The following is a 26,421-nucleotide window of genomic DNA, read 5'->3' on the forward strand; positions in this document are numbered from 1 at the left end:
ACTAATTTAGATAAGAACGATAAAGATAATGCGGCCGTGGATAACTTACAATATTTCCATTTAATGAAAGGTTAGACAAACATGGAGGCTGGTTCAATTATTTTAATTCCACCCTTTCCTCAGACGGGCGTGCTTTGTTAACGTGGAGCTAAAGACTCAGCTAAAATTCCTGAGGTGTGTTTCACTGAGTTACAGTAAAACTGTGAGAGGCGTTTGCAGTTTAAAAGAGCTGTGTCATTGTGGAATGCGGATGATATAAAACCACAATGACAGCCAGAAAACTGAGAGCCAGACGAAAGGTAAACATGCCACACTATGTCAAGTCCTTTTCTTTTGTTTGTTTTTTTGGTTGAGTTGCGTGGTTTTGGTGCAAAATGCTGGCGTGTGTTTAACTCTGAGTAAGAGGGCTGAACCAACACCCTCTGCAAGAGGTCATTTTGGCCCAATAGTCCTGTTCACACCTGAGACCTGTGTTGTAAAGTATGTACACGTCATCCTGAGGTAGTCAGGCAGTGAGCCATGTTACAGATGTATGTCCCCATTCGGGTTACGGTTAAAACTATAAATGTCTCCCTGACTGTGTTGCTTTGCTTCCCCAGACATTCAACTATAGTAAGCTATTTACAATGCTAAAAAAAACCCCATCTGCTACAGCACACCATCGAAGGACTTCTAACCGGTGGACAAACGAAATGATTCTAAACACAAGAACACCTTCCCGCCCACTCGATATACATTTGGAAATCAAAGGGTAGTTAATAAAAAATGCAGTTGATTGTGGTCCTCTACTTGCAAATTAATTCTTCGATTACAATTAAAATGGTACTTGGCAAAGCCACTGCTTCATATTGGAGCTTGCACACAGGCCACAATACACAGTAAAGGCCCTCAGATAATGTACGAGAAGGATTACAGTAAGGCTTCAAAATCAGTTTGAAATAGAAAACCTCAGGAGCCGCAGTCCTCTGACACCCTGTATCGTATTATTCCATCATATCAGTGTGCTTGATCTGTATCTAATGTCAGTGTTGTCCAGTGACTGTGTCTCTGCTGGAACTTCATGGAGCTTCCTCATTTGTCATATACTGTTCAACACCCACAGAAAAACCCACGGTGGAGGCCTATGGCTGGAGTGGCAACCCGTGTTGTGAGAGAAGAGTGTCTATGTGAGGACAGAAAGAGGACAGGGGGGCAGTCTGGGGTGGTGTACTTGGTTAACACCTGCAGCTGCTCTGGCTGTAGATTTGCTTCGCTGCAGACCCTCTGGCATAAAGCAGAAACACTGTGACACGTTTTGAACTTTAGCTGGCTCAACTGGCTCTTCTCCAGCAGCAGTTTCTCCCTCTCTGTTTTCTGTGATACACATACAAGACACACAATCTGATTACCACAACCGAGAGCATCTTATTGATATATTTACTGTTTAAAAAAAACAAAACAAAAGATACTTACCAGCTTGTTGATTTCACACTGCAGATTAGATATGCAGTCCAGTTTTCTTTTGCGGCATCGCTGTGCTGCGAGGCGGTTTTTGCTGCGTCGTCTCATATCATGGACAAAGTCCAGCTGTTCACGCGTAAAGGCATGTTGCTTTAGCAGCTGCTGGAAGTCGTTTCGGCTCAGCTCCACTATCCAGTCTACAGAGAATGGCAGCTGCACCTGAAGAAACCCAGCAGGAGAAAAAAAAAGAAAAAAAGAAACTGTTACATGACAGAGTTTCTCAACGAGGGGAAAGAGTGTTCCTTAATGACATACTTTTAAATCTTTACGCAACATCACAACACAGGACTGTCACTGTTTGTCCTACAAAAGGCTTTGATAAATAAACAAAGAAAGCTGGAAGTTAGATAACATGTGAGTATGGGAACACCCACAAAGAAACAGGATGGCACAGAAAAAACATAACTGTTTCTCCATTGGTATCAAATGATTACGGCCAGTGTGTATTTCTTGTGGCTATGCAAATTTTAATTTATCGAATCGTGACATAATTTAATTTAATTCAATTCATTTACTTTGTTTTTATTCAAAGTTCCTTGTGGGACTTTCTGTAAGTGGTGTAAACGGGAAAAGAAATAAAGTGAACAAGGAGTTACATTTTTACCAAGGTGTTAATTGTTAACTCTAAAAACCCTGCTGTTGCTAAGCTGGGACAGGAAATATTGGAACAGTATCAGTCATGTAGTGTTTTATCTACTATAAATAAAAGCTTTTCCTCTGAAATGACCTTAGCTTCGTCTGCACACTCACTGCCTTATTTGTCCAATCCAAGTGGTCAGGCTGGACTTGAGAGCTTCTTCAGACTTGTTGTTTGACTCACACTTATTACTAACTCAACAGGCTGAGCTGTGAATTTAAGCTGTACTGGACTATGAACCAGCTGGCTGGACGCATACACACAGTCCCAACGCACACGCAGCTGGGTGAATTTTTAACCAGCCTCCACAGCAGCTCTCCTTTCTGTTGCCTGAAAGCAAATTTTAATATGATAAAATGTGCCAAAAACTGCTATCTATAACAAGCACAGTGAAGTCACCACACAGGCAGGGTGGTGATGCTTCTCGAGGCAGTGCAGTTTCTGAACAACGTGAACTACAGAAGAAGGTGTCGTAGCTAAGCGGGGTAGAGCAGGGTAGAGAAGAGAAGAGATTCATTTTAACTTCTCACCTGCCTGGCCCTCTCTAATGTGGAGGACTCGCTGTCTCCTTCTGTTTCTGTCTCCGAGTCGCCGTCCTCCCCCGAGTTAAAGGAAGACACACCTGACTGAGATGCCCCCTCACACTCAGACAGCCCTTCTCCTTTCCATGAATATTTCCTTTGGTCCAGATCCTGGAAAAGGGGACAGCTTGTTTTCGGGGTATTATGCTTCGGCCACTCTAAAGATGTGCTCTGCAGGCATCGGGCCCCTATATTGGTGGGACATCCGCCCTCAGGTTCATGATAGTTGAGCTGAGAGTGGCCTGTGTCAGATCCCAGCTGCCGTGCCAGGCTCTCAGCCATTTCCTTCTCCACAGTGATATTATTTACAGGCAATGCTACTCTTCCATTTTTGCTTCCTTCTTGTCTTGCTTCTTGAAGGGTATTATCTACCCTCTTCCCCTCTATCTTATCCTCGGCCTTTTTTTGACTGGAGATTGGCCATCGTACAATAGGGCTTATTACTTCTTCAATGTCCATACAAAACCTTTCCTGCCTCAGTGATCTACAGATTACAGGACCCTCATTCAAGGCCCTTGGAGGGCCACGGTGCAGCATTAACCCTGATGACCCCTCAGTCAGCATTGCGCTTGACTCTGAGGAGTCTGACTGGACACTGGATATTTCCAAGGAGGCGATTGCACTTGCGCCCTCTAGCCCTTCGTCCATTTCAATGTCATTCTCTCGTACTTTCTCGCTCCATTTGCCCCCTCCTTCATTTGTGTCCTTCTTAACCATAAGAGCTGTCGCTCTGCCCAAGCAGTTCTCTGTCTTCCCATCATGCATTTGAATTTTCCATGGCTCATCAGTCCCTCCTTTATTCTGTCTGTAGCCACTTAAAACTGAATTTCCAGAGATTTCAGCCTTGGTTTCGTTCTTACTGTTTGCACTGCTGGAACATGGCAAGTCAGAGATGACACAGTCATCCCTGACCCCTGCTGTTTTGACCAGACTCTTCTCTGTGACAGAAGCGTCCTTCCCGCAAGCTAGCTGGAACTTGCGATACTTTGGACACTGCATAAAACTGTCATTTGTCCCCTCAGCTACTAGTGCACTAGTGTCTGTGCTCTTCTGACTTCCCACTTTGTTGTTCACTGATTTGTTACAGTCCCGAACCACTTCCTGCTGACATGATGACTCAGCTACTGGTTGTACTTCTTTTTCATCCAACAATACGCTGTCGGAGTCTGTGTTGCTGTTTTCCTCTGAAGGCGGTCGCTTGTTCTTCTCTTTACAACAGGTCTTTCTCTTGAATGGAGGAGGGCCTTTGGCGGTGGTGGAGAGGAACTTAGGGAGCAGAAACTCAAAGCATCCCTCATCTAGGTCTTTGAAGCCAAGAATGGCCGCTGAGTTTCGGATTTCTAAGACGTCCTCTTTTCCAAAGAGTAGTTTGGACGTGTAGGCAAACTTCAACAAGGGTTCAAAGCCAGCGACTGTCACCTGTAAAAGAGGTCAAATACATTTTTTTTTTAAAGAGCATGTTCTGCCTAATTCTGTACTTCCTGTAAGAGGAGGCGATGAAGGGAAAAGTACTGTAGGCCCACTTGTGAAAATAGATTGATTTATGCCAACTAAAGAAGTTTTGGGAAATAAAAGGATTTACTTAGAAAGAAGTACATGTGACTGAAAATTTAGTTGCTGTGGTTTTAAATAGGAAAGGCCGAAATACATCTGTGAAAACTACATTTAAAAAGAAAACTGTTAATGTGATGACAGTTTCTGTGATGACAGTTTCTATGAAAACAGGTTTTACTTGAAGGACTAACAATTACCTAAAATAAAAAAGTACTCTAGGTCTGATTTTTTAACCAAAATTTAGCCACTAACCGGTTTGACCTGATCTTTCCTATATGGATTTGTCCACTGACGCCAGAGATTATATGTTGGCGCTTCCGAGCGTTTTAAAACAACAGTCGGCCTCATTTATTATTTTCAAAACAACAACAACAACAAACAAATCCTCGACTCTGCGACTACCTGTGAGGAAACGAGCCTCACAAGCGCCTTTCTCACTTCACTTTCAGAAAACATTTTCTTATCGTGAGCTTGTGTATGTGTAATAATTTCGACCTCTGTGGCGTCACGACGTGATTTCTCACCTCTTGGGGAAGAGTGACGACTGCCCCATGTTGTGTGAATGAGGAGATCCTCTGCGCGAAGTACTCGCTACAGGAAGCGAGCACCGAGCGGTGGGCTCTGAAACTCTGGCCCTCCACCACCACCGTGACATCGCACAACACGTCGCGCTGCCGCTGCTCGTCCAGGGAGCTCAGCACATGGGAGGAATGAGCGGTGGACTCAAATGTAAACACAGACGACCGTGGGGCAGACATGGCCACCGATAGATATCTGTATGTACACCAAGAGTCTCTGCGTCAGAGTTCACTAGATCCTTTCTGTCACAACAATATGATATACTTTTAATGTTACTTCATAAAATAAAACAACACATCAACAAACAAAGAAACGAAAGCATGCCTACCTTACTCTTATTCTGGACTAGATTTCCGCGCTGGTTAGGGTGTGTAACTAAGTCCCAGCAAGCTTAGCACACATGTTTTTTCTGCATGGAATGCTGTCAAACCGGACTATGTTTCCCATAAATCCTTATCGCAAGTCGGCTACAAACGAAAAACTGAGCTTGACTCAGTCATATGGCCTGTGTGTGTGTATGTGTGTGTGTGTGAGAGAGAGAGAGAGAGGGGGGGGGAGGAGGCACAGAGGGAGTGTGCGTCTGTGTGCTTGCCTATGTGTGTTGTAACAACCCTGGGTGTAACAGAGCGCCGCTGACTCATGCACTCTTGCTGATAAAGGATGAGCAAGCAGTTTTCCCGTCCTTACCAAATCCCACCCTCAGATCTGTTTGGTAAACCAACAGGTTTTTTTTCCCAGAAAATCCTTTTATACGCGTACCTTGAGCGCACAATTCACATATTAAGGGGCAGGCTGGGAACCGAAGCTCGTGTTTAAACAGGATATTGTTTTCCGTGTGTATCTTTGGCTTGAAGGTTACCTGGAGTTACTCAACTATTTGCATACACAGTGAATTATGAGACGCGGTTGTTGTACAAAAAACAAAGAGTAAAGACAAACACCTCTTGGTGGAAAAAAAAGGGGAGGAGGGGCTAATCTGACGGTTATTGTTTCCCAGCAGGTCCGTGTTGCTTCATATGCTGCAGTTTTTAAAAGCACCAAGTGTTTGTGTGAGCTCAGTGCAAATCTTCTTTGCATGCGTCTGTTCCAGAGAGAGGGACAGAAATCCTTTGCTGGCAGGGGTACAAGAATTGAACAGTTGTCACAGCTGTACTTATTGCATTGCATTTTATTTTCATTATTGAAGTTACATGGCTCTATTTTAAGCTTCAGCACACCCGTTGTGTTTTACACTCCACTCCTGTTGGGTGCTTTTATGAATGACTTTAAATCTTCTTTTTACTAGTTTATAGTAGGCTTTATGTTTGGTGTAAAATACTTCGCACCCTTATTGTGATATGTCTTACAGGAAGGCATCTTAAGATTTTTCTGCAGTGCCCAATTCACAAACACACACACACACACACACAATTTCCATGAATCATTTACAAAAAACAAAAAAAAGAAGAAAAAAAAGGATCCAGTCAGCAAACTGTTGTTTGGTTATTATCCCCGCCCCCCTCCCAAAAAAATCACATTAGTTTCACTTCATATTTTTCACCCACTCGTCTGTGTTCCGTGCCCCATATAATTAAACGTTATCATTATTATGCATTAAACAGTATCTGAATAGCTATAATTATATGTGTCAGCAACTTTTACGGGCCAAGAAAATATTTATGGAATTGCTTTCATAGGAGGTGAAAAGTCATAACGTCAGACAAATGGTGTGAATGTTGCCGTGGACGATGGGTTTTCTGTAAAGAAAAGGGACAGCCTCAGTGAATGGAGGAGCTACAGCAGTGTAAAACTACAAAGTGCTGTTTCTAATATCACATGATTTGGAGAAAGAGGGAAGCCTGTCAAGAGTCAAACCAGCCAATCAGGTGACAGTTTCATAACTCGAGAATGATCTCATCTCGACATAAAAAAACAATCTAGTTCCCTTTTCTTTGTAATCACTATGGACATAAAAAAACACACATAACACTGGCTTGGAGAAATGAAAATAGGGAACTGATGCTAGTGTCAAAATAAAACACATTTTATTTGTATGAGGACAATAACCAACAGTTCGTCATGCTGTACATTTCCCCATCTATACTACATACACTACATCAAAAAAAAAGAAAATGTACAACTCTTACAGTGTTGTGTTGCAGCATATGCTGTGAAATGGATAGTCACCCATTGTATTTCTGTTCCTCACCAATACTTATATTTTCCAGATGCCTGACAGTGTGTTAAACACTGGGTGTAGGAGAGAGGGAGAGGAGGTTACACACTCCTTAAATAAAATATTTGGACCACATCGTACCACCTTTGGCTCCCTCAGCAGATCTCAGATAAAACATTTGAGTCTTCACTGGACCTAAGACAGATATCAGAGTCACAGCAACTGACTAAGTATGGATATATTGTATTTTTAGTTTTTCCACTAGCAACCAGGAGGGTTATGCATGATCATACAGAAACAAAGCAGTGCCCAGTTAACTGGCAGTGTGTAATACCTAGGTGGAATCACTAAAACAACTTGATAACTGCATGTCTGCGGTTCAAGCAAATGACTCAGACATGAATCGAAACAACAGCTTTCTGTGTAATTAGCTGATTCACAGAGTGTGGTTGCGTAAAACGAGCACTGGCTGAATATTTGTTCCTGGTTCCTGGCCCTGGTGTCAGCTTAGAGTCTGGTGGTCTTAGGTTCTGGCCGAGGTCATGAGGAGTCTTGCCTCGTTCGATTGTTGCCGCAGAGCCTTTCCAGCTGCTTAGCACGCTCTTTATGGACTGTGACCAAGGTGCGGTTCTCCTCTGTCAGACGCCGAAACTCCTCCTCCAAACGGGCGATCTCCAAGGCAACCTTCTCATCCTCCACCATTTCCGCCAGCAACTTGCGCCTAGATTGATGAGTGGGAAGATTTTAATAGCCAGTTATTGATGTCTAAGAGTTTGGCTTGAGGCAGGGAAATACCCAGGAAAAGGTTCCCAGTTCGTGGAAAAGTCTGATTTCTCAAATTCATGCAGATGAGCATTTTCAAGTACTCAGCTTTTTGGTTTGTTTGGGAGGAAGCCAAAATAAACACAGAAACAATGCAAACTCACAGGAAGGACCAAGAGGGGAAAGCACTCACAGACTTGAAAAAATTACTGACATTTTTAGTGGAAGTAAATGAAGTGTATTATTCACATTTTCCACATGTAGGAAAATACAGCTTGTTGATAACTGGTATAAATGCAGATGACAAAGTATGTTGTGCGCTCCAGGGCTTATGTGCCACAGGTCACAGATCTCTCTGTGCATGGGTACATTTTTATTGGCTCCCTGAAAAAAAGACTTTTTCGTCATGATGACACTGAAATGGATTGAAATCAAAATAAATGTTTTAAAGTTTAGAGTTTATTAACTTAAACTTACAGTGTGTAAATTTTTTCACTGCTAAACATACAGGTCAATGAGTCAGAAAAAGCTCACCTTCGACTTTCCATTCATACCGAGGTAAGTTATTGTGGATATTTGAATTTTTCTGTCAGTAAAACTGCAGTTTTTGCTAATGTTAGCCTCTGTTAGTCGCTATTAGCCAGCACTGGTGAAACTGTCTTTGAAGTGGACATAACTTTGTTGGACTATTGAATAAACTCTCATACAAGAGTTTAATCAATTTGTTTATTGGCGGGAAAGTGTGATTATTTTTTCAAGATACTCAAGCCTAGCATTAGCTGGCATAATGTTAGTTTATAATCAGCTGTTGTTGTTGTTGTTTAGCCTGTTGACAGCTGTCTAATCTACTGACAATAAGTAATTCCAACAATATTGGGAATAAATAAGCATTTTTATGCACATTTTTATGTGTTACTAGAGCCCTGACTTCAATTTGGGAGATTAGGCTGGAAGGAAGAGGGTAATATTTTATTAAGAGGCCAGTGGTGTTGTCTGTGTCCTTTGTGATTTTGTTTCTTTGGTGACAGGGATTCCTCTGATAATAAAACATTGGTATAATGATTCATATCTTGAGTCTGAAGGTGCAGGCATGGATCAAATGTCCCTGCATGGCACGCCTATGACTTCTCCTCTGTCTACTACGTATGTGGCCGGTCTCTAGCCACATATGTAAAACAGGGCTAGCGGGAAGAGAGATGTCCTTTCCAGGCACTGCATTCAAATACGGTAGAGGAACATGGTGCCTACCACAAACCACAAACCCTCTCCTATGTATTTTTAATACATATCTTTTAAAGTTGGAGAACTTCATCAGTTTGTTGGAAGATGTAAATGCACTCTGTTCCATCCTTTTTATTCTATTAAATAACATTAAAAAAAAATACTGATGGCACCTTCGAGATCTACTCTTTTCAATAAAACCTCATCCCTTTCTAATGTTTTCTTTAGGATTAATGATGTATACAGAAATAAAATCTTTCTCTGCCCACTGGAACGCTTATTCCAGTCCTTGTGGGCTCACAATAACCTCCTAAACCAAATATAAATACTATCCCCAATAAAGCTACCTGACCTGAAACACTGTAGAGCAGGTTTAGACGGCGTGACCTGACTTCCTTTGGCAAAAAAACGAACAGCCTTTGGACTTTGAAAGACATTGTCAGCAGTACTGCACGGACATGCTATGTGTACAAAGTGGTACTACGTGTAACGCCCTGACGTCTATGAGGGTATGTGAGTGTTGTATTACAGCTACTAAGTATTAGGTTACAGAACAGCAACAAAAGAAAGAAAAAAACAGAAAATTGATATGTATTATCCAGAACAGGTAGAGTGAGGAGTTTTAATGGGATAAAAGCATTAAGCGAGAAGCATACTTAATTGAGAGTAGTAGTGGACTTCAAATTGTTGAAATGCTGGTATTAGGGAAGCTCTGTTATACACTGGGGTCTTAGATCACACTCTAAAACAGGTCTGCACAATTTATTTCCTGAACAAAATGTGTGAGCCACAAACAAAGAAACTGGTGGAAAGTATGATGCAAGTACGAAAGCATGCAAGTATGATGAAAGCATGTACAGCCACACTCTTTTTTTCAGTTCCTTAGACTAAATCAGACTAAACGTTTGATCTGAATTAGTAAGCAAAACCTTTAAGATGCTTTGTTGCTTGAATAAAAACAGCAAAGTCCTTATGGTTCCTTCAGTATTACAATATAATGTTTCACAAAGGTTTAATATCTTAATTGTCTGTATGGTAGTATGTATGAACTAAAGCAATACTGTATGTGTCAACCGAGTTTGTATGTTGGGACATGAAGGCTTTCTTACTGGGTAGTTTAATTTAAACTGTGAAGTACTTTTAAACTATGTGTAAGTGCTATATATACAAATAAACTTCTTATTATTAGAGCATCTGTTTGTCTTTTTTGTGTACCAAAGTTTATTAAAATTGAAAGAAAATAAATCAGCATTTCACACACTGTCTGAAATATCGGCTATAAAACCAGTTTGTCAGCTATCTTGCACAATCTGTCATGTCATGATTTCATCACACGTAAAAAAAAAAACAACAAAAAACCAAAGCCCCAATATTAGTCAAAGAACTTTTCTAAACTCTTGTGTTTCCCTTTGACCAACTTTGAACCTTTTTGTGAATCTTACTGGAATAAGGCTAAATCCACGGGCAACAAAAACACTGGACTTAGAGATGATCTAGAAACTGGAAGATAAATGAAATACGAATTCCATTAAACTAGTGTGTGCTTGTCTGAGAATGACTAAAAGGAGCAGTACGTCCTGGAAAATCCCTCCCCACTGTGTTAAAGCGTTGTTCCTGTAGTCATCCTTGCAAAACTTCACTGTATGTCTCAAGCCCTCCTCTTTCTGTGTACACTTCCTCATAAAGGAAGCAGCAGAACTTTCATTGTATGATGTATTTCTCTTAATGCTCAGAATAGAGAGTGAGCATATCCTCCTTTTGGTGAAAAAAAATTTCTATTAATGAGAAGTTTCAAAATCAGGAAAATCTTGTGCCATAAACACAATGTACTGACTTAATGTCAATGAAAGCCTTTAGCTTAATTTGTAATAGTTTTTAAAGCCGACATATACTGAATCTAAAACTTCTTCAATGACAGAACTCGTGGGGGCGTTAATGTTAAAATTAAGCTTGATAAGCAGTGTTTGAATAATTACTGTTGTTGTGTTTGGTTTAGATTTTGTTTTTTATGGATATGTTTGTGTGGTTTAGAAGATTGTGAAGGTTTACGTGGAGCAGGCTACCATGACTGTGGAGCTGAATAAGTCCTGGCTAGTGCTCATGTTCAGGATTGTGGCTCACATGTTAAAACCTGTTCTTCCTGTATGTGCATGTTGTATCTAACACATGAATGTAACCCAACATGAGATCTCTGTCTCTTAAAACACAATATGTAAATATGGTGTTTAAGTTCTTTTGGTTTTCTAAACCAAACTAGATGACGTGGACTGATTTTCTGAGTTTGTTTCTAAAATTAGGGCTGGTTGTATAAAGGGCATTTAACCTAAAGAAGTATACAGGCTCATTTATTTTGGTGTATAGCTCCTTTCATGTAACTTATTTACTGTAAACTCAAAATAAATTAGTATAACTTGCACCTCATTTGCTTGCAGGTATTTATTTGTTCTTGAGAACAACAGTGTGCACATTTTTAAAGTTAAGCCACCATATCAAATTTTATAGTATAGCATTACAGAGCAGATTGCTAGTGGTTTGTCGTGTGTAAATGTGACCGTGAATGTATCCGACTGACAGTGTGAAGAAACAGGAGTTTCTACCAGCCTTACCCAGCTCGTCTAGATTCAAGGCTAAGTCAGAGTCCGCATGCTGTTCTGTATTTAGGAACTGTGAAGTGGTTTAGGTTGTGTCAGTGCATGTCTGTGTGTGTATGTAGGTGTGGTGGTGGGGTAAGAGTAAGGCCCTTGAAAATCCCACTGCTAAAACTACCCACAGCTGCTGGGGACACAGGGCGCATTGTCAACTGCACGCGTGTAATACATCCCCACTTTTATGCCAACATACAATGAGTTTGTGTATTAAAGCTTACAATAGTTCTTGTTCAATTAAACCTGACCAAAGCTGCACTTTATGTAACATCCTCCCAGTAGATAATTCTGAACTAATCAAAGAAACCTAGCACACTGTAATTTTCGCATGTGCTTGATGTTGTTCGTAACATAATAATAGAAATATACACCTGAAAGTCTTAAATTTTTATCTTTTAAAACAACATCTGAAGTGAAATGCTCTCGATAGTTTCCATGCTAAATACTGTATGCAGGCTATTAACTGTGCCATCTGGTGGACATGTTGATCCAAAATACCTTGCAGTTCTATTTTTAATGAATGTGATGCTATAGAGGGAATTGAACTCCTAAATCTTTGGAGAGTTTGAAGTTCTTCACCAATAAGTTGAGATTTAAGCAATAATTTTTCCTCAGTAGTACACGTCCTTGCACTCTAATTTGGAGTGAGACACGCTGCGCAAAGTTGAAGCTCCCTGTCACAAGGAGCTTCGACGTATATTTTAACATGGCTTAAAAGGGTTGCTGCAATCAACATGGAAGCGACTGTTCTAGTGCCTTACTTGCGATCCTCGAGCACAGCAATCTCATTCTTGACCTGGTGGAACTCTTTTGCCATCCTGCAATGTTCCTTGTACACCTGAACGCTCTCTCTCAGAGACACACATGGAGGCACTGGCTGCAAAAGGTCAGAGAGAAATAAAAGATGTAAAGCATGCAACATGAGAGAGATGAAGTGTTAGTTTTGAATCATATCAAAGTATGGTACACCGTGTCCTTCACAGTTTCTTGGAATCTGAGTCGTCAGTGTTGTTGTTGGCTGTTTCAACAACAGTCCAAAAAAGTAAGTCTGCTTTAAAATCATCATATCTGAGAAGAACATTTAGTTATCAGCCAGTTAGATTCATTTATTTGTTTCACCTTGAGTACATTTATTTTTTATAACCGCCACAATCCTGTCTTAAATAAGGCAGAAGTACACAAGGGATTTTTTAAATACGAGTATATTGTGTAAGTAAGAAAACATTTTCAAAACTTGTATAAATGGAAATAAAAGAAGCCTCTTCTTTGTTTGTAGTGTGTAATAGTACACTGTCTGAAAGCTATATTTAATGGTCTGGTACCATTATCATTTGATACCCTTGTTGTTTTGGTACTCCACATACAATTTATGTGCCCCTGTCAATAATACTCAATGAAGGATAATTCAATGACAACACTAACCGTACGGGGAGGGCAAAGAATGAATTGCGGGGGTTTTTTTTCAATTTACAGAGGTTGATAACTATAACCAGGTTACTCCATATTTAAAGATTCAACTGCTACCTTGACTACAGTATCCAATACATGTGCAGCCAGCAATGTCCAATGTATAGTTTTTTTTTTCAACTTTTGTTTATTTTCCATTCTATTTTTACATATTTCCTGATCTACTTCTTTTACATTAATAAGATTTTGTGAGAGAAATGGTTTAGCATGTAGTAACTTTGTAAAATATGGAGCAACTGACAATGATGCTAACAGTGAGATTAAAGCAATATAATCAAATGCACATTCAATGCTATAAATTATTAGCTTTGTGAATTTTCTGCTGTATTCTTCCTCTTGTGTGCTGTACTGCAAAAAAATGCAAGATGCATCACTATGAACAGTATACCTGTAGCCGCTGTTCAAGATCTGGGAAAGTCTGGGAGAGGTCCTCCACATCTTTTACATCTGTTGAGACATCTTTCATTTAGAATTAATTAGAGTAAAAATGTTACAATGTTACTCAATGTAATGTTGTAACATTACATTGAGTAACATTACAATACATTTATAGCAAAAGAAAGCTTGTCACAATGAAATGGTAGATTTTCTATGATATAAAATGTATAACATTATACTACCTTTGTTTCCTGGTAGAAGTATAGATCTACTAGAGTCTACTGTATCTAAACAGAAAACACTGTAAAGAAAACTGAAAAAACAAAAGAATTTAAAGTGTGAAAAACTGTTCACAACAGCACAGAGGTTTTATGTATTTTATTTAGTGCTAATTATTGTATTAATGATGCATTAACATACTGTATACGACGTGTTAATCGGAGGTGGTGATAAGAATTTACACTGCTTAGTATTCCAATATGTAAAATGCTTCTTGGGAGAAGTTATTATTCACGTTTAACTGAAAATCCTAAAAATAAGTAAAGTAGGCGGTAAACACAGCTGTCAGATAATTTTAATTGCCCATAACCTACAATATTTTTAAGTTAAATACACTGAAGTAATAGTAGAAGTATGAATGAGCTTAACGTTGGTTTTGACCAGGATATGTCCTTTGGCTTTAAACAAATCTCTAGACCTCCCTTTATCCATGGAAAATATGATAAAATTATAAATATTTTTGTCTCAGAGTGATGCATGAAAAACTAAAATGTATACCCTACTTTTAGGCTCAACTACTGTGATTCCCTGTTATCTGGCTGTTCTAAAACCTCAATGAAAAGCCTTCGGTTGATCCTGTGAAATCCCGTTGAAATCCCTGAATGATGACGTATCGTCATATCTTCAGTGTCTCACTGTACTGTGTTACTTTGCTCTCAGAATGAAGGCTTACTTTATGTTCCTAGAGTTTCTAAAAGTAGAATGGGAGTCAGAGCCTTCAGCTATCAAGCTATCAGGACTCTCCTGTGGAACCAGCTCCCAGTGTGGGTTCAGGAGACAGACACCCTCTCCACTTTTACGATTACACTTTTTTGTCTGCTGTCTCCCATAGTTTGCATTTTGCTCTGCAGTTGTTCATGATTCCTCACTGTTCCTGTTTTCTATCTTTTCTTTCCCCTCATCCCCAGCTGGTCACAGCAGGACCAGCCCGGTTCTCTCAGAAGTCTCTTCCTGTTACTGATCACCGTCACCCAGTGCTTTCTCATAGGTGAACAAACAACCTCCCTGGGTTTTTTTTCCCCTAATATTAAAGGTTTTTATCTTATATTACAGAGCACCTTTAGATCACACTTATTGTGAAATGATGCCACATAAATGAAACTAAAGTGAATTCACGGAAATGTACTTCCTTCCTTCCTTCCTTCTGATGCTCATATATATCAGGTCCTATCATAATTCATCTACAGAAGCTTGGAATTTGCACAATACTAATAATTTTCCAACAACTGCAAAATCAAGAACTGTAGGAACTTGCTAAATGATCAAACCTTGAAGACAAACAATGCACAGTTTATCATTTCACCTGCTGTTGGTGAAGGACAGTATGAAGCACAAGGCCTCTCTTAAAAAAAAAGAAAGTGTGAATGAAAACTTGTAATCTTAAACTCTGCATGGTAACATTAATGGCTAAATTTAGTGCCAGTAAAGTAAGAAATGTGTCAATATTATTATTGTTATTGCTTTTTTAGTTATAACTTTTCCCATAAAAAGACACATAACAGTGTTTTCCTTGGATGCGCCACTTGTTCTACAGGCAGTAGTTTTAATGCTTTCCTCCGCCTCATAAAATGGCCAAAATTGAAACACTATATGGGTCTCTTGTATGACACCACAACATAGCAACATAGTGCTGCACTTATAAATGAGCCACGTCCTCTTACTGAACAGGAGTAATGAGATGTCAGGTTGAAAGACAGGCAGGATAAGAATACAGAGGGACATCTATGTGGCAGGCAGACAAACAAAGTAAGCAGGGCAAACAAAGTAAGCAGAACAAACAGACCAGATGTATAGACAGCGAGTGGTTTAGATAAATAGGAAGCCAGACAGAAACAGACAAGTTGTCTGCCCCAGCTTCTGCCCTGATAGTAATGCCCCCCTGGAGTTGTGGAACACATGTGGAGAATCCCAGGATGATGCAACCTTCTAAAAGCAGGAGAATTAGAGGGCCAGCCAACAACCATGGGGGCAATTATGATGTGGAATAAATACAGTTCTCATGCTTAGAATTGACACAGTGTGGGTTATAACTATGCCAGGCATGAAGCCATGAAAGGCCTAGAGGATGATCCCCAAACGGAGCACAGTTCTTAGCCCCCTTGCTGAGAAACATGAGTTCAAAGACACAACAACATGATTGCGGAGGGAAGATCTAAAGTTGGACTTTGGAGGTTTAGAGTCTGAGCAGCTCCAGAGCTACACCTACATACAGCAAAGACCTCTGTGACCATTCAATTGAGGTCATTATGGAGAACAAAACAAGCAAAGAATAAAAGATTTTATTGCCTTTTATAATATGAATGGTAACGGATATTGATATAGTATAATGAAAAAAATGATAATTCAGGAAGAGACACTGAATTACAAGCCGATGGTCATGAGGTGATCAGTCTCTGTTGAAAGACAGATTTGAGTATGTGCTTTCTTCTGTGGCCTCATCTTGTTTCCTAAGAGAAAGACAAGGGAGTGGGGGGGATCAGAGGGTGGAGCTGGACTGGAACTGTTAACTGCTTATAAATTTAGACCAGTGTTCTAAAAGCTGAACAGTGAATCAGGCAGCAGGACACTGTTAGTATTAGAGAGGAAACCCGACTCTGGCATTGCATAGTTGCAGCTGCTGTCCCAGTGCCTGGCCCCACTGCAGTAAAATATCCTGACAGACAGCACCTAGAACCATAGGTAGAGTAGGTGTTTGTATGTGTGTGTTACTTAGGGACAAAGGCATCTGTTTATGTTTGTACTAATAAATGATGGAATATTATATGGACTATCAGCTGACTTGTTTATGTTTGCGCATGCAGATGCATGCAAGCGCACAGCTGCACATGCACAAATGCGTGTGATTTTTTTCTTTCTTTAATATGCTATGGTCATACAGAAATAGAGAGAGCACCTGTCTCAGTTACAGTGTAGAAGAATGAAGACAGTTAAAGTCAGAGGGTGTGCGGGTGGTATCATTCACATGTTCCCCACATACTGGAAATGCAGTGAAAGTTGAACCTCAGGATTTATCTGGTGTTGAATGCTCAGTTAATTATATGCGTAACTATCCTCAAAATAATGTGTTAACTTCATTTTAAGATGCTGCAACACGGGTTTGTGGGTGTATCAGCCGATAGCTGGTGTTGTGGAGTAACTTGTTACCTTTAACAAAGTTACATAAAAAATGCAAAGTAAACATTTACAGCCATTTACAGTTACGGTGGCTTAAATTTAGACTGATTACATTTATTAATTCAAATTTTAGTGATTACACAGGTGCGGTAATCCAAGTACTTGTAGAGTTTAACATGTTACCATTGCTTTGCAGTTTTTCGGCTGTGCAAGGATTCCTTCCAAAAAATGAAATAGCAAAACTGGGAAAAATTTGAGTGCATCATTATCAAAGCTAAGCTGACAGACAGGCTTACATTTTGACCATTTTTCATTTGGCCTTTTGTATGAAAATTTGCTTTCCAAGTCAGGGTCATGGGGGAGGTGGAGCCTATTCCACCAGACACTAGGGAAGAGGTGTGGTAAATCCTGGGCAGGTTGCCAGCCCATCACAAGGCTAACACAGGTACTCACATTCACACCATTAAACCTATAAGCATGTCTTTGGGCTGTGGAGGGAAGCCGGAGAGAACCCACTTGCCTGCTTCACAAAGAACGGCCCCAGTAGACTGCCAGTCTCTACACCAGGACCGTCTTGGTGAGATGCGACACCGCTAACCATTGCACCAAACTGCTACTAATCTCCACCTGCAAATCAAATAAATCCTAAATGGTCTAAACAACCTGCCAGCGCTATACCTGAAGCATTTGAAAATATGTGTGCATTTGCTAAGATCAGAGTGATGTAAATTTCCTTAGCTTATGGTACTCCTCATACATCTACATCCACAGTTAGCGCCCTTGTAATGTAGTGTTGGACTGAGGTCTGTACACCGACAACAAATTGCCTATGATCATGCCACAGCTGCATATTAGATAACCATAACACTAGCATACTCTCCAGAACCAATACCCACTATGCACTGCTGAGCCACAATTCCTGCCATTTTCATTTTAGAGAGTAGAGACAGAGGTGCTCACAGACTTGTTCTTGAAGTTGCACGTTACAAGCTCATAAATACTGGAAAGCACGCAACCACCTCAGAACAATGAAAATGCACACACACTGGAAGTACTGATGTGCACCAGAAAATATAAACTAGTCATAAAACTGTGTTATTTTACCTTGTGGACACATAGGTTTGGACAATAGGATATGTAGTTGTTCTTATGCTGCTTTTTAGTGTGTTTTAAGCTCTTGGAGGAAACATACAGCACTGACTATACTGGAGGATAATGTAACTGCTCAATCCATAACAAATTCACATGTTCGTCGACATGAGCTGAGACATGTATAATTCACATTTAACCACCCCTGAAGTAATAGCACTGCACAGGCCCACATGCACACCATCTGCGGCAAACCCGAGGAAACACCTACAGACTACAGCCTACAGCATCTTAAAGTTGTTGTTGTTGTTATTTCTGTTTTCTCACAAATTAAAGTAATTTGTTATAAAAAATAAAGTAACGGTTACATTATTGAAATGATTAAAAAGATTGCTTACATTGTCAACAGAAGTTATCTGTAACTTGTTATCATTTTTAAAGTAACTTTCCAAATTCTGTGAAATAAACATAATATGAGTGTGCGCCTACTGTATGTATTTGTGTGTGTTTACCTGAGTTGTCATCAAGGCTGAAGGCAATTCTAACTTCAGATTTATCAGGAGACACTCTTCTGGTTGAGGTGATCATTTATCCCTTTGTAAGGTCACAGGCACACAACAAAGCTGTTAACACAAGCCAAATGACCCCATGAGAGACAAGTGATGATGCTACAATGAAACAGTTAGTTAATCAGCTAATAAGAAGCAAAGAAATACGAATAAACTGTTAATAAATCCAGAGATTCTAACTGAAAGTACTGTTTCCAGCTTCATGAATTTAGCAGTCTCCATCTTTTATCTGTTTTATGATGTGAAATTTGCATTTTCTTGATTTTAAATGTCTCTTTCTGTCTAAGAAATTGAAAGGCATAATTTTTTAAACCGTTCCACATCTGAGCTTATTCAGCAGATCAGCAGATTAATCGGTAGTTAGACCAAGAACGTAGAACTACAAATTTTCTATCTGCCATGAAACGCACAGACTCTTTTTTTTTATCCTAGCATATTAATGTGATTTTACCTCACCAGAGAAACTAAATACTGAACTCAGCAGGTGTACACCAAACCCTTTGATATGAAACCACTACAAAGGAGCCCTATGAGAGCGCACACACACACAAATACATACACACACACACACACACAGACACACAGCCGTCGGTTTCATCATGCATTTGGAGTAGCTGTGGGATTAAATAATTTGAGAGCTTTGACAGACTGGCTCTGAGGTCTGGATTTTGCATTCCGCTTTCCAGTGAATGTACAGGCTTTTTATAACAGTGCGTTTGCCTGCTTTAACCCTGGTACACTCACTGTCTCAGCCAACACACCTCAGTGACCTTCTACTGCAAAGAAACATTCTTTCAAACCATAATGTGTCCTTCTGTAAGGAAACAGAAGGTCAGATTTTGGCAACAGAGCAGCACAGGTGATGCATCAAAATGCAACCGTGTTATACGTTAGTGACATACTGGTATATAATCAAAATTGTGATGGAGACTATAGGATATTCTATAAATATGCACTATCTTCTGCATGCATCCAATAGTTGAAATGCACCGTCTGTGCCAACAGGTCATTATTACCTGAAGCAGCAAGAAACCGACGCAGAAACGTCAGTGTCAAAGTTTTAAATCAGGAAGCAGTGTGAGTCCTCAACACCGATTCGGTCCGCTTCCCGTGAGGTCAATGTTGAGGTCTCTTCAGAAGAAAGGCGTCTCAGCCGTCACGTCCCTTGCGCAAATCCCAGCAAAGATGGCACCGCTGTCTCTTCGAGAGCTTACCTCCGCTATCTTGAGACTATAACTCTATTAATTTGTAATTAACAAAGTTTACGATTTCCAGCACGTAGCCAAGGCGTCAATACATTAATGACAGTCAGAGGGACTCCAGCAGCTCAAGTTTGCGCAGGCATGTGCATGTTATCCACAGAGCCACGCAGCGAAGAGCAACACAGGGCGCAGGCAGAGAAGGAATGCCGTCCGCTGTCCCCCTGTGGCGGCCCGGGCCCAATTAAAAGTCTCAGATGACATGACTTTAGCCCGCAAAAATGCCCATAGCTGCGGCACTGCTATGAGTGACACGGTCATACCGCTCGGATGGTGTTGGGCTTTGCAATAGCTGTGCAATGAGGCAGTTGTTCAGAACGAGCATCTCATGTTATGATAGCTCATGTGGACGGCAAAACAGGGCATCCTTGTGTGTTTATATTTTGCTAGTAGATTTATGGGGATGCAGTAGCCTCCAGCTCAAACCTAAAAGGGTTAGGTGATACACTGTTTAGGTGTTTTTTAGACTGGTAGTGGATAAGGGTTAAATTAATATTATTAAATTGTGCTTTAGAATGATATGTTTTTTATTGTATTAGATACAAATTAAAAGTTGGGGTTTCATCTTCCTATCGTTCTCAGAGAATTAAAGGGAAAACTGTGTATCTAGAAATACCTGTGCTGTGACCCAGTAGCATAGGGACATAAAAAGCCATTTAGACATAGAGTTTTTACAGGAAACCCATTTTTAAAGAAGCTTTCAAATTTAAAATACTTTACTGAAAATGCTTAAAGAGGCGTGCAAAATCGGACGCTGATAACTATAAATCCCATCATATTTATAATATACGGCAGATAAAGCCTAAAGTCTATTTAAAAAAAGTGTAAGAACTGCAGAGGTTTTCAGAGGTTTTCAGTTTTTTATTCACAAGCCCAGTTCCCCTGCACACCAGCAGATGGCAGCATTCACCCTGAATTTTTGCAGCCGGGACTTCACATAGCGGGAGAGAAAGGCAGGCGCAGGGAGGGAGAAACAGAAGGGGACAGATAAATAATGCTCTGCGCCTCTAAGAGTCCTCCTCCCTCTCGTTTGTCTTCATTGACAGGAAGGTTGACAGAGATGTGCCTTATCAGCCCCAGAGACTGTTCATTACATTGTGATGGATGGGACGCACTCAAATGTCTGTGCCTCTTTTATTCCGCAGTCATTATTTAGATTTGAGCCTTCTGTACTTCCATGTACAGTCGAGAGCTTTATATTGTAATGCATGGACCAAGCCTGACAGGTTTGAAGGACTTAAATTGGTGAGAAACAAGCTTTTCTCCAGAAATGTGATGAAATGAAATCTAAACTTTGTCCTGCTGAGTTTTTCCCGTTCTTTGTTAAAGGCTCTCAAAAATACCTTAGAGAAAGGGCATTCCACTTCTCCATTTTGACATTGAATGGAAAACAGCAGGCTCTGTAATTTACCCTTTTTTTATTTGTTTTCTGAAGGCTTTCTGACAGCTTTCTTCTTCCCCCACAACTTCAAACTTACTGACAGCAAAAACAGACAGATGCCACAATCCCTTCATGTCTCCACATCTCTCTTTCACCTCCCCAGGTTGAGAGCTCTGTGCTTTGAGATCATTGCCACAAAGAGTTTAAGCCTAAGACAACAGAGCATTAGTCAGGTGAGGTCATCCTGGCTTAGCAATAACGGTCAGTTTAGGAGCATGCCAAGGTTGGAGTTGTAATCCATGGCCTCATTCGTGATGGATTAGATAATGATAAAAAAAATACTGCCTTTGGTTTTGATTAAGAATTATGGGGTTAGGAGATTAGAGGCAACCTAACGCTATTACATTGGACTGAGCCCAATCCCAGAATTAATCTGAATACCAAAAAAGAGAAAACTCATTACATGAAGAGATTAAGAAACGCTTGGTTGAATTCCCTCAGGATACACACAAACCAGCATACAGAGTCTACAGAGAGAAATTACAGCACAAAACCTCTGACTCCAACAATTTATAAGCTATTTACAGCATTTAGTGCTCTGTCCTGTTTGAAATGTCATTGCATTAGCTGCTAAGATCAGGGAAGTGAGGGTCAGTTTGAATGTCTTGACATTATCAAGACTCAAACTTTAAGATGATCTATTAACAGTTTGTCTTAGTTTCTGTCCCCTTGGAATTGCTTCCTTACCAATATTTGGTTTGTAATACTCTGGAGTTAAGTCTAAACCTGATTGCAGTAATGTTTACACAATAACTGAAAGCAAGGAACAGCTGATGGCTTCAGGCACAAAGGTGGACAGAGCACACACCCAGTTAGAGTTCAGGGCAGGTGAGTGGAAAGCCTCAAATGTTAAACGGAGGACACAGTCATGAAAAGTAAACCGGTTGGGTAAGAGCTGGTTATTCATGTCTTTGATCTTAAAGAAAGTTCAAGAGAACAGAAACAAAAGTTGATATGGGGAAGCTTCTACTGTAACATGGGGACTGACCAAAGTGGGAATGAGAGTTGGATTTGTCAGTAAAGATGTTGTTGTCACATATGTTAATCAGTGCCGTGCCGTGTATCCGTTTGATGTGTGTCAAGTGTCAAAGTTGGTATCCTTCACCGTGCCCTCAGGAGTAGAGTTCCAGCAGGGGTGCGTGAATTAGTTAGTAATGCTGAGAGATAATACTGCTGAGGCTCCTAAGAACATTTTTCATTAGCATAATCCTCACCTGTCAGATGAGACATCTCTCTTGTTTGAGTAAGAGAGGGGAATAAAGGCACACTGAATGTGTAAAGTAGTCAAACAATATGAAATTTAAATGAAGCTGTCATAAGCCTCCATCCCTAAAACCAGGCTTTTATAAAGAATACTAATGGGAATATTCTGTATTTCCAAAATAAAGGCTTTTATTAATTTTATGGTTCAATCTGAGGCTTGGTGCTGTAAATTCTAAATCTGCTGATGGGTCTGCTGCAGCGTGCATGTCAAGCTTAAAATGTACTTAAATGTAACAAATCTCATTGTGGCATGCAAACATCCACTGGGATCCACTGTCACTCCTGGAAGACACGATTTCTCCTAACGTTGTCAGATTTGACAAATACAAGCTGAAAAAAAGGAGGCTTATTGAAAAACAAGACTGTTACTCTCAAGGGAAGGAAAAAACTGTTTGACTTTGACCTCCTTACAGCTTACGGCATTATAAAACGTCCTTCTCACTTTGTCCTTCCCTTCTCCCAGTATTATGTTCTTTTTCTGATCCATCTCCGGGATAACATCATGATCACAGGTGTTTGTAAGGAGTACGGGCGTCTGTGTGTGTGTGTGTGTTTGTGTGTCAGGATTGATGTTTGAGATGCTGGTGCTGGAAGGCTATAAAACAGCAGGTGTGTTTGTGTCTTTCCTTAGAGGTCGTTATCTCTTTTCGCTGGTCAGCGTTGGCTCAGCAATCCTCTCTGAAGCTACTTCAGTGTGTGCCTACAAGAAACGCACACACACTGCTGCCAGCAGGAAACAAGAGCAAGAAATCATTTAAAACCATTTAAAAAAATGCAAAAGTCTTTTTATTGTTAAAATCAGTGAAGTTTTGTCATTAAACGATGGGAGGTTCTATAAAGTCTACAGATTCAACTCTGCAGACGCCTTAAACCAAACTACAGCCGTGAGGGAACATCGATGGTTTACACAATGACAGGGATTTCATTCTTGTGGTCATCACCTGTTTTAACATTATTAATGTTGATACAAGGCTACAGTGTTGTCAACTACATTTACGGTACAGTATTTAATGCGTTATCCATACACAAGCAGTCTAGAGGTGCTGAGGAAATAACGTCATATCTGCTGGTGGCCCACACAAAAAAAATAAGAGAACTGGAACATGATCAGATACCAGTCTCTGCATTTCCATTTCTTTTCTGATTCAAAGCTTAAGTGCTGGAATCTCGTCTCGCTGCCTCCCTCTTTGAAGTACGTTTGGGTTGACAGAAGATGCAAGCTGACCTTGCACCGCCGTGAGGTCGTGACCTCCTCCGGATGCCTTTGTAACACTGCAGGGAGATCCCCAAGTCTTCCATCACGGCGCTAAAAGACACGCACTGCCAGAGAGATAAACAATTAAAGGCTGGAGTTAAGACACCAAAATAAACTGATTTCCAGTAGATACATGCTACTAGGAGTTTGGGTGAAGATGAATTAGAGAATTGGTTTGAGTCAGATGACCAGGAATGGGAAAACTCACATATATTGTAAATTTTCAGAAAGAGTTGTGAAACACTTATAAACTCTGTTGTCTCATCATGAAAACCAATTACTGACATGAGCGATAAAGCACAGTGTCTGCTGTGCATTCTATTGCAGGGAGCTATGGATTTATAGTATGGTAATTATTTGAAATTATCAAAAAGAAGGCCATCTGAAATGAAAAGCCTCAGGCTTATCTGAATCTGTAGAATAGTACATTGCATTGAACACATTAATCTTCAATCGCGGTTATTTGCCTTTTATTTTGCCCTACTGTGGATGACGTGCTCATGAAATCATAATTCACAGCAGAAAGTCATCCAGTTTTTATCTGCTGAGCTTTACAACATAGAAGAAAACCTTCCTGTTCCATCCGTGGGCTTCGGGCTTCTTGATCTAGTATGGGTTTCCTATTAATACCAGAAAAAAACGTCTTCTCTTTTGACCTGAACAATTGACAATTCAAGTTTTTTGGTGACTAGTTGTAAAAACAAAATCATACCTGATTACAACTAAAAAAAAAAGAAAAGAAAAAAAAGTTATATTTACTTTACTTGTGCAAATTCATTGACTCTTGGTCCCAATCAGTCTTAGTACAAGTTATCACTGGACATGCATACATTAAATACAATGTTAATTCTGGTATAATTTAAGTATCTTATCAAATTACTAAGTAGGTTGTAGGATATGCACTCGTTGCATGCACCAATTGTATGCCCTGTAACAGTAGTAAAGTTATTAATTCACAGTAGTAGTTAATATTTGCTTTATCTGACTGAATATTGCATTCACTCTCATACTACCTTTCAGAGAAAAAAAGGAACACAAGGTCAGTCCAGGGATAAAGTGAAAATTATTTTCCTCTGCAATACCATCCATCATTTCCTCGCTGAGAATTCTCTGCAGTAATATAAGTTATTAATGAAAGGACGACTTTACTTCTGGCCCCGGATTTGTGTCAAGGGACATCTTAACTCAACACATTGTTCAGTCACTGTTATCCTAACCTCAGCCAACCAAACCAGTCTACTAATGAGCTTAATGAGGAGGAAATATTCAAATAAGTTTTCCTATCTTTTGATTTCCCAAAAGGCATTGAGAGTATACACAAAAGTCTACTGAGACTACACTGCCAATAGAAAGGGTACTTAACCAGAGTGAAGAAAACATCAGTATAGCGCCACATTTAATGCTCATTGTAAAACTAGGTGCTGTAATTTAAAGCTATATTGAATTTTTAGGATTTTTAGACTCCACATGACCAAAAATGTGCAAATATTTTGAGTGCTTTCTGGGACGGAGGCTGTATTTTAAGGCTCTAATCATTAATTTGCTCCTTACAGATAAGAAACAGCATACAAATGAGAGGGGACGCCAAGTCATCATGGAGACACGCCAGCACGATGCTACCTCTGCACAGAAACAACTTGCAAGTACTGTAAACCCAACTACTGAAATTGTAGTGTTAAGTTTCAAGAGAACTATATCATTTTATTAAGCTAAACTCTGTATGAGGGAGGGTGGTGGGAGCACTTTGGAAATAAACAAGCACTCTGCAGGTACATGCTGAAGGAAAAAAAGGTCAACTATAGAAATGATTACAGGATTAGGTGAAGCTGAAGGTTGAAGGTTTAGCTATGCTGGCATATTTTGGGAACAGTGGCAGGGAGAAGGACACCCAGTTACAAACCTATCAATAAGAGTGAGCATGTGGTGTATTTGTGTTGCCATGGCTACTCAGTGTCATCGCCCAGTAGCCTGCCGCTCTCTAGATCTGTAGATAAGGAAGTGCCAGAGGAGGAGGTGGAGCCACGCCGCTGAAACTGACGAGACTGCACCCCATAAAAGAAACAAAATGCCTGATGCAAAGAAAAAAAAGGGATGGATGAGAAAAGATAACACAGAAAAACTGACTTCGAAAAAAATATTCTGATAATAAATAAAAATATGGAAACAACATGAAAGAAAGAAAAATAAGGCAGACTGAAAACACGAATCATGTGCATGGCATTGCTGATCTTTCATGATGTAATACTGCCTTTGTTAGGTGTGAAATGGTATGCTTTTCTTGAAAAATATATTTGTTACCTCCAAAAAGAAGATTATAATCATGTGAACTGAAGGATATTTGAAGTATGTAAAAAAAAACCCCACACAGACCTTTGTGTTTTAGTTGACTGCAATTTCTAGTTCTATCAAAACCCAGCATTCACTGTGTCAAAGTAATAAGTCACAAATCATTCCAATGACTGTCTAGCCAAGACGCCGGCAGCAATTGCAAATTTTAATTTGAGTAATATCACTCAGATGAGCCAATGATTTCAACAAAAAACATAATTTCCAACATGCAAAATGAGTACTGAACAAAATTTTGCTCGTTGTCAGTCCCCACTTGTTGTCAGACCTTGATCACTTCTGCTTTTAAACAATCTACAGAAAAACTAGCTCTTTTCTAATAAAAAA

The 26,421-nt window shown here is 40.0% G+C and overlaps 3 protein-coding genes across 9 annotated transcripts in view; all 3 read right to left on the minus strand.

Annotated features, from left to right (window-relative positions):
* Positions 1 to 237: 237 nt before the first annotated feature.
* On the minus strand, positions 238 to 5,366 carry bach1b (BTB and CNC homology 1, basic leucine zipper transcription factor 1 b). Of its 3 annotated transcripts, none has more exons than XM_025910824.1 (5): positions 5,185 to 5,366; positions 4,797 to 5,093; positions 2,668 to 4,137; positions 1,453 to 1,659; positions 238 to 1,353 (listed from the first exon to the last, which is right to left on the minus strand). In XM_025910824.1, exons 2-5 carry the CDS (start codon positions 5,028 to 5,030, stop codon positions 1,090 to 1,092), a joined length of 2,175 nt encoding a protein of 724 aa, XP_025766609.1. In that variant the 5' UTR covers positions 5,031 to 5,093; positions 5,185 to 5,366; the 3' UTR covers positions 238 to 1,089. The 3 variants fall into 3 exon arrangements, with proteins under 3 accessions (XP_025766609.1, XP_025766608.1, XP_025766607.1); XM_025910823.1 differs by having other exon boundaries at positions 5,180 to 5,366; XM_025910822.1 differs by having other exon boundaries at positions 4,797 to 5,046; positions 5,180 to 5,365.
* On the minus strand, positions 5,202 to 20,235 carry map3k7cl (map3k7 C-terminal like). Its single transcript, XM_003446887.5, has 5 exons — positions 19,547 to 20,235; positions 18,474 to 18,584; positions 13,490 to 13,548; positions 12,396 to 12,511; positions 5,202 to 7,727 (listed from the first exon to the last, which is right to left on the minus strand). The coding sequence occupies exons 2-5, from the start codon at positions 18,547 to 18,549 to the stop codon at positions 7,547 to 7,549; spliced, it is 432 nt and encodes a 143-aa protein (XP_003446935.1). The 5' UTR covers positions 18,550 to 18,584; positions 19,547 to 20,235; the 3' UTR covers positions 5,202 to 7,546.
* A 957-nt stretch (positions 20,236 to 21,192) lies between these two features.
* grik1a (glutamate receptor, ionotropic, kainate 1a) overlaps positions 21,193 to 26,421 on the minus strand; it is a 35,567-nt gene continuing 30,338 nt past the window's right edge. For 3 of the 5 annotated variants that reach the window (XM_019364167.2, XM_005472251.4, XM_003446886.5), the window contains one exon: positions 21,193 to 23,813. In XM_019364167.2, coding sequence (XP_019219712.1) covers positions 23,646 to 23,813 — 168 coding nt within the window. In that variant the 3' untranslated portion in view covers positions 21,193 to 23,645. Of the gene's footprint in view, positions 23,814 to 25,648; positions 25,818 to 26,421 lie in introns of all 5 variants that reach the window. The other 2 variants (XM_005472252.4, XM_013272370.3) reach the window with 1 other exon arrangement.

This window comes from Oreochromis niloticus, linkage group LG10 (assembly GCF_001858045.2).
Source record: "Oreochromis niloticus isolate F11D_XX linkage group LG10, O_niloticus_UMD_NMBU, whole genome shotgun sequence".
Taxonomy (NCBI): domain Eukaryota; kingdom Metazoa; phylum Chordata; class Actinopteri; order Cichliformes; family Cichlidae; genus Oreochromis; species Oreochromis niloticus.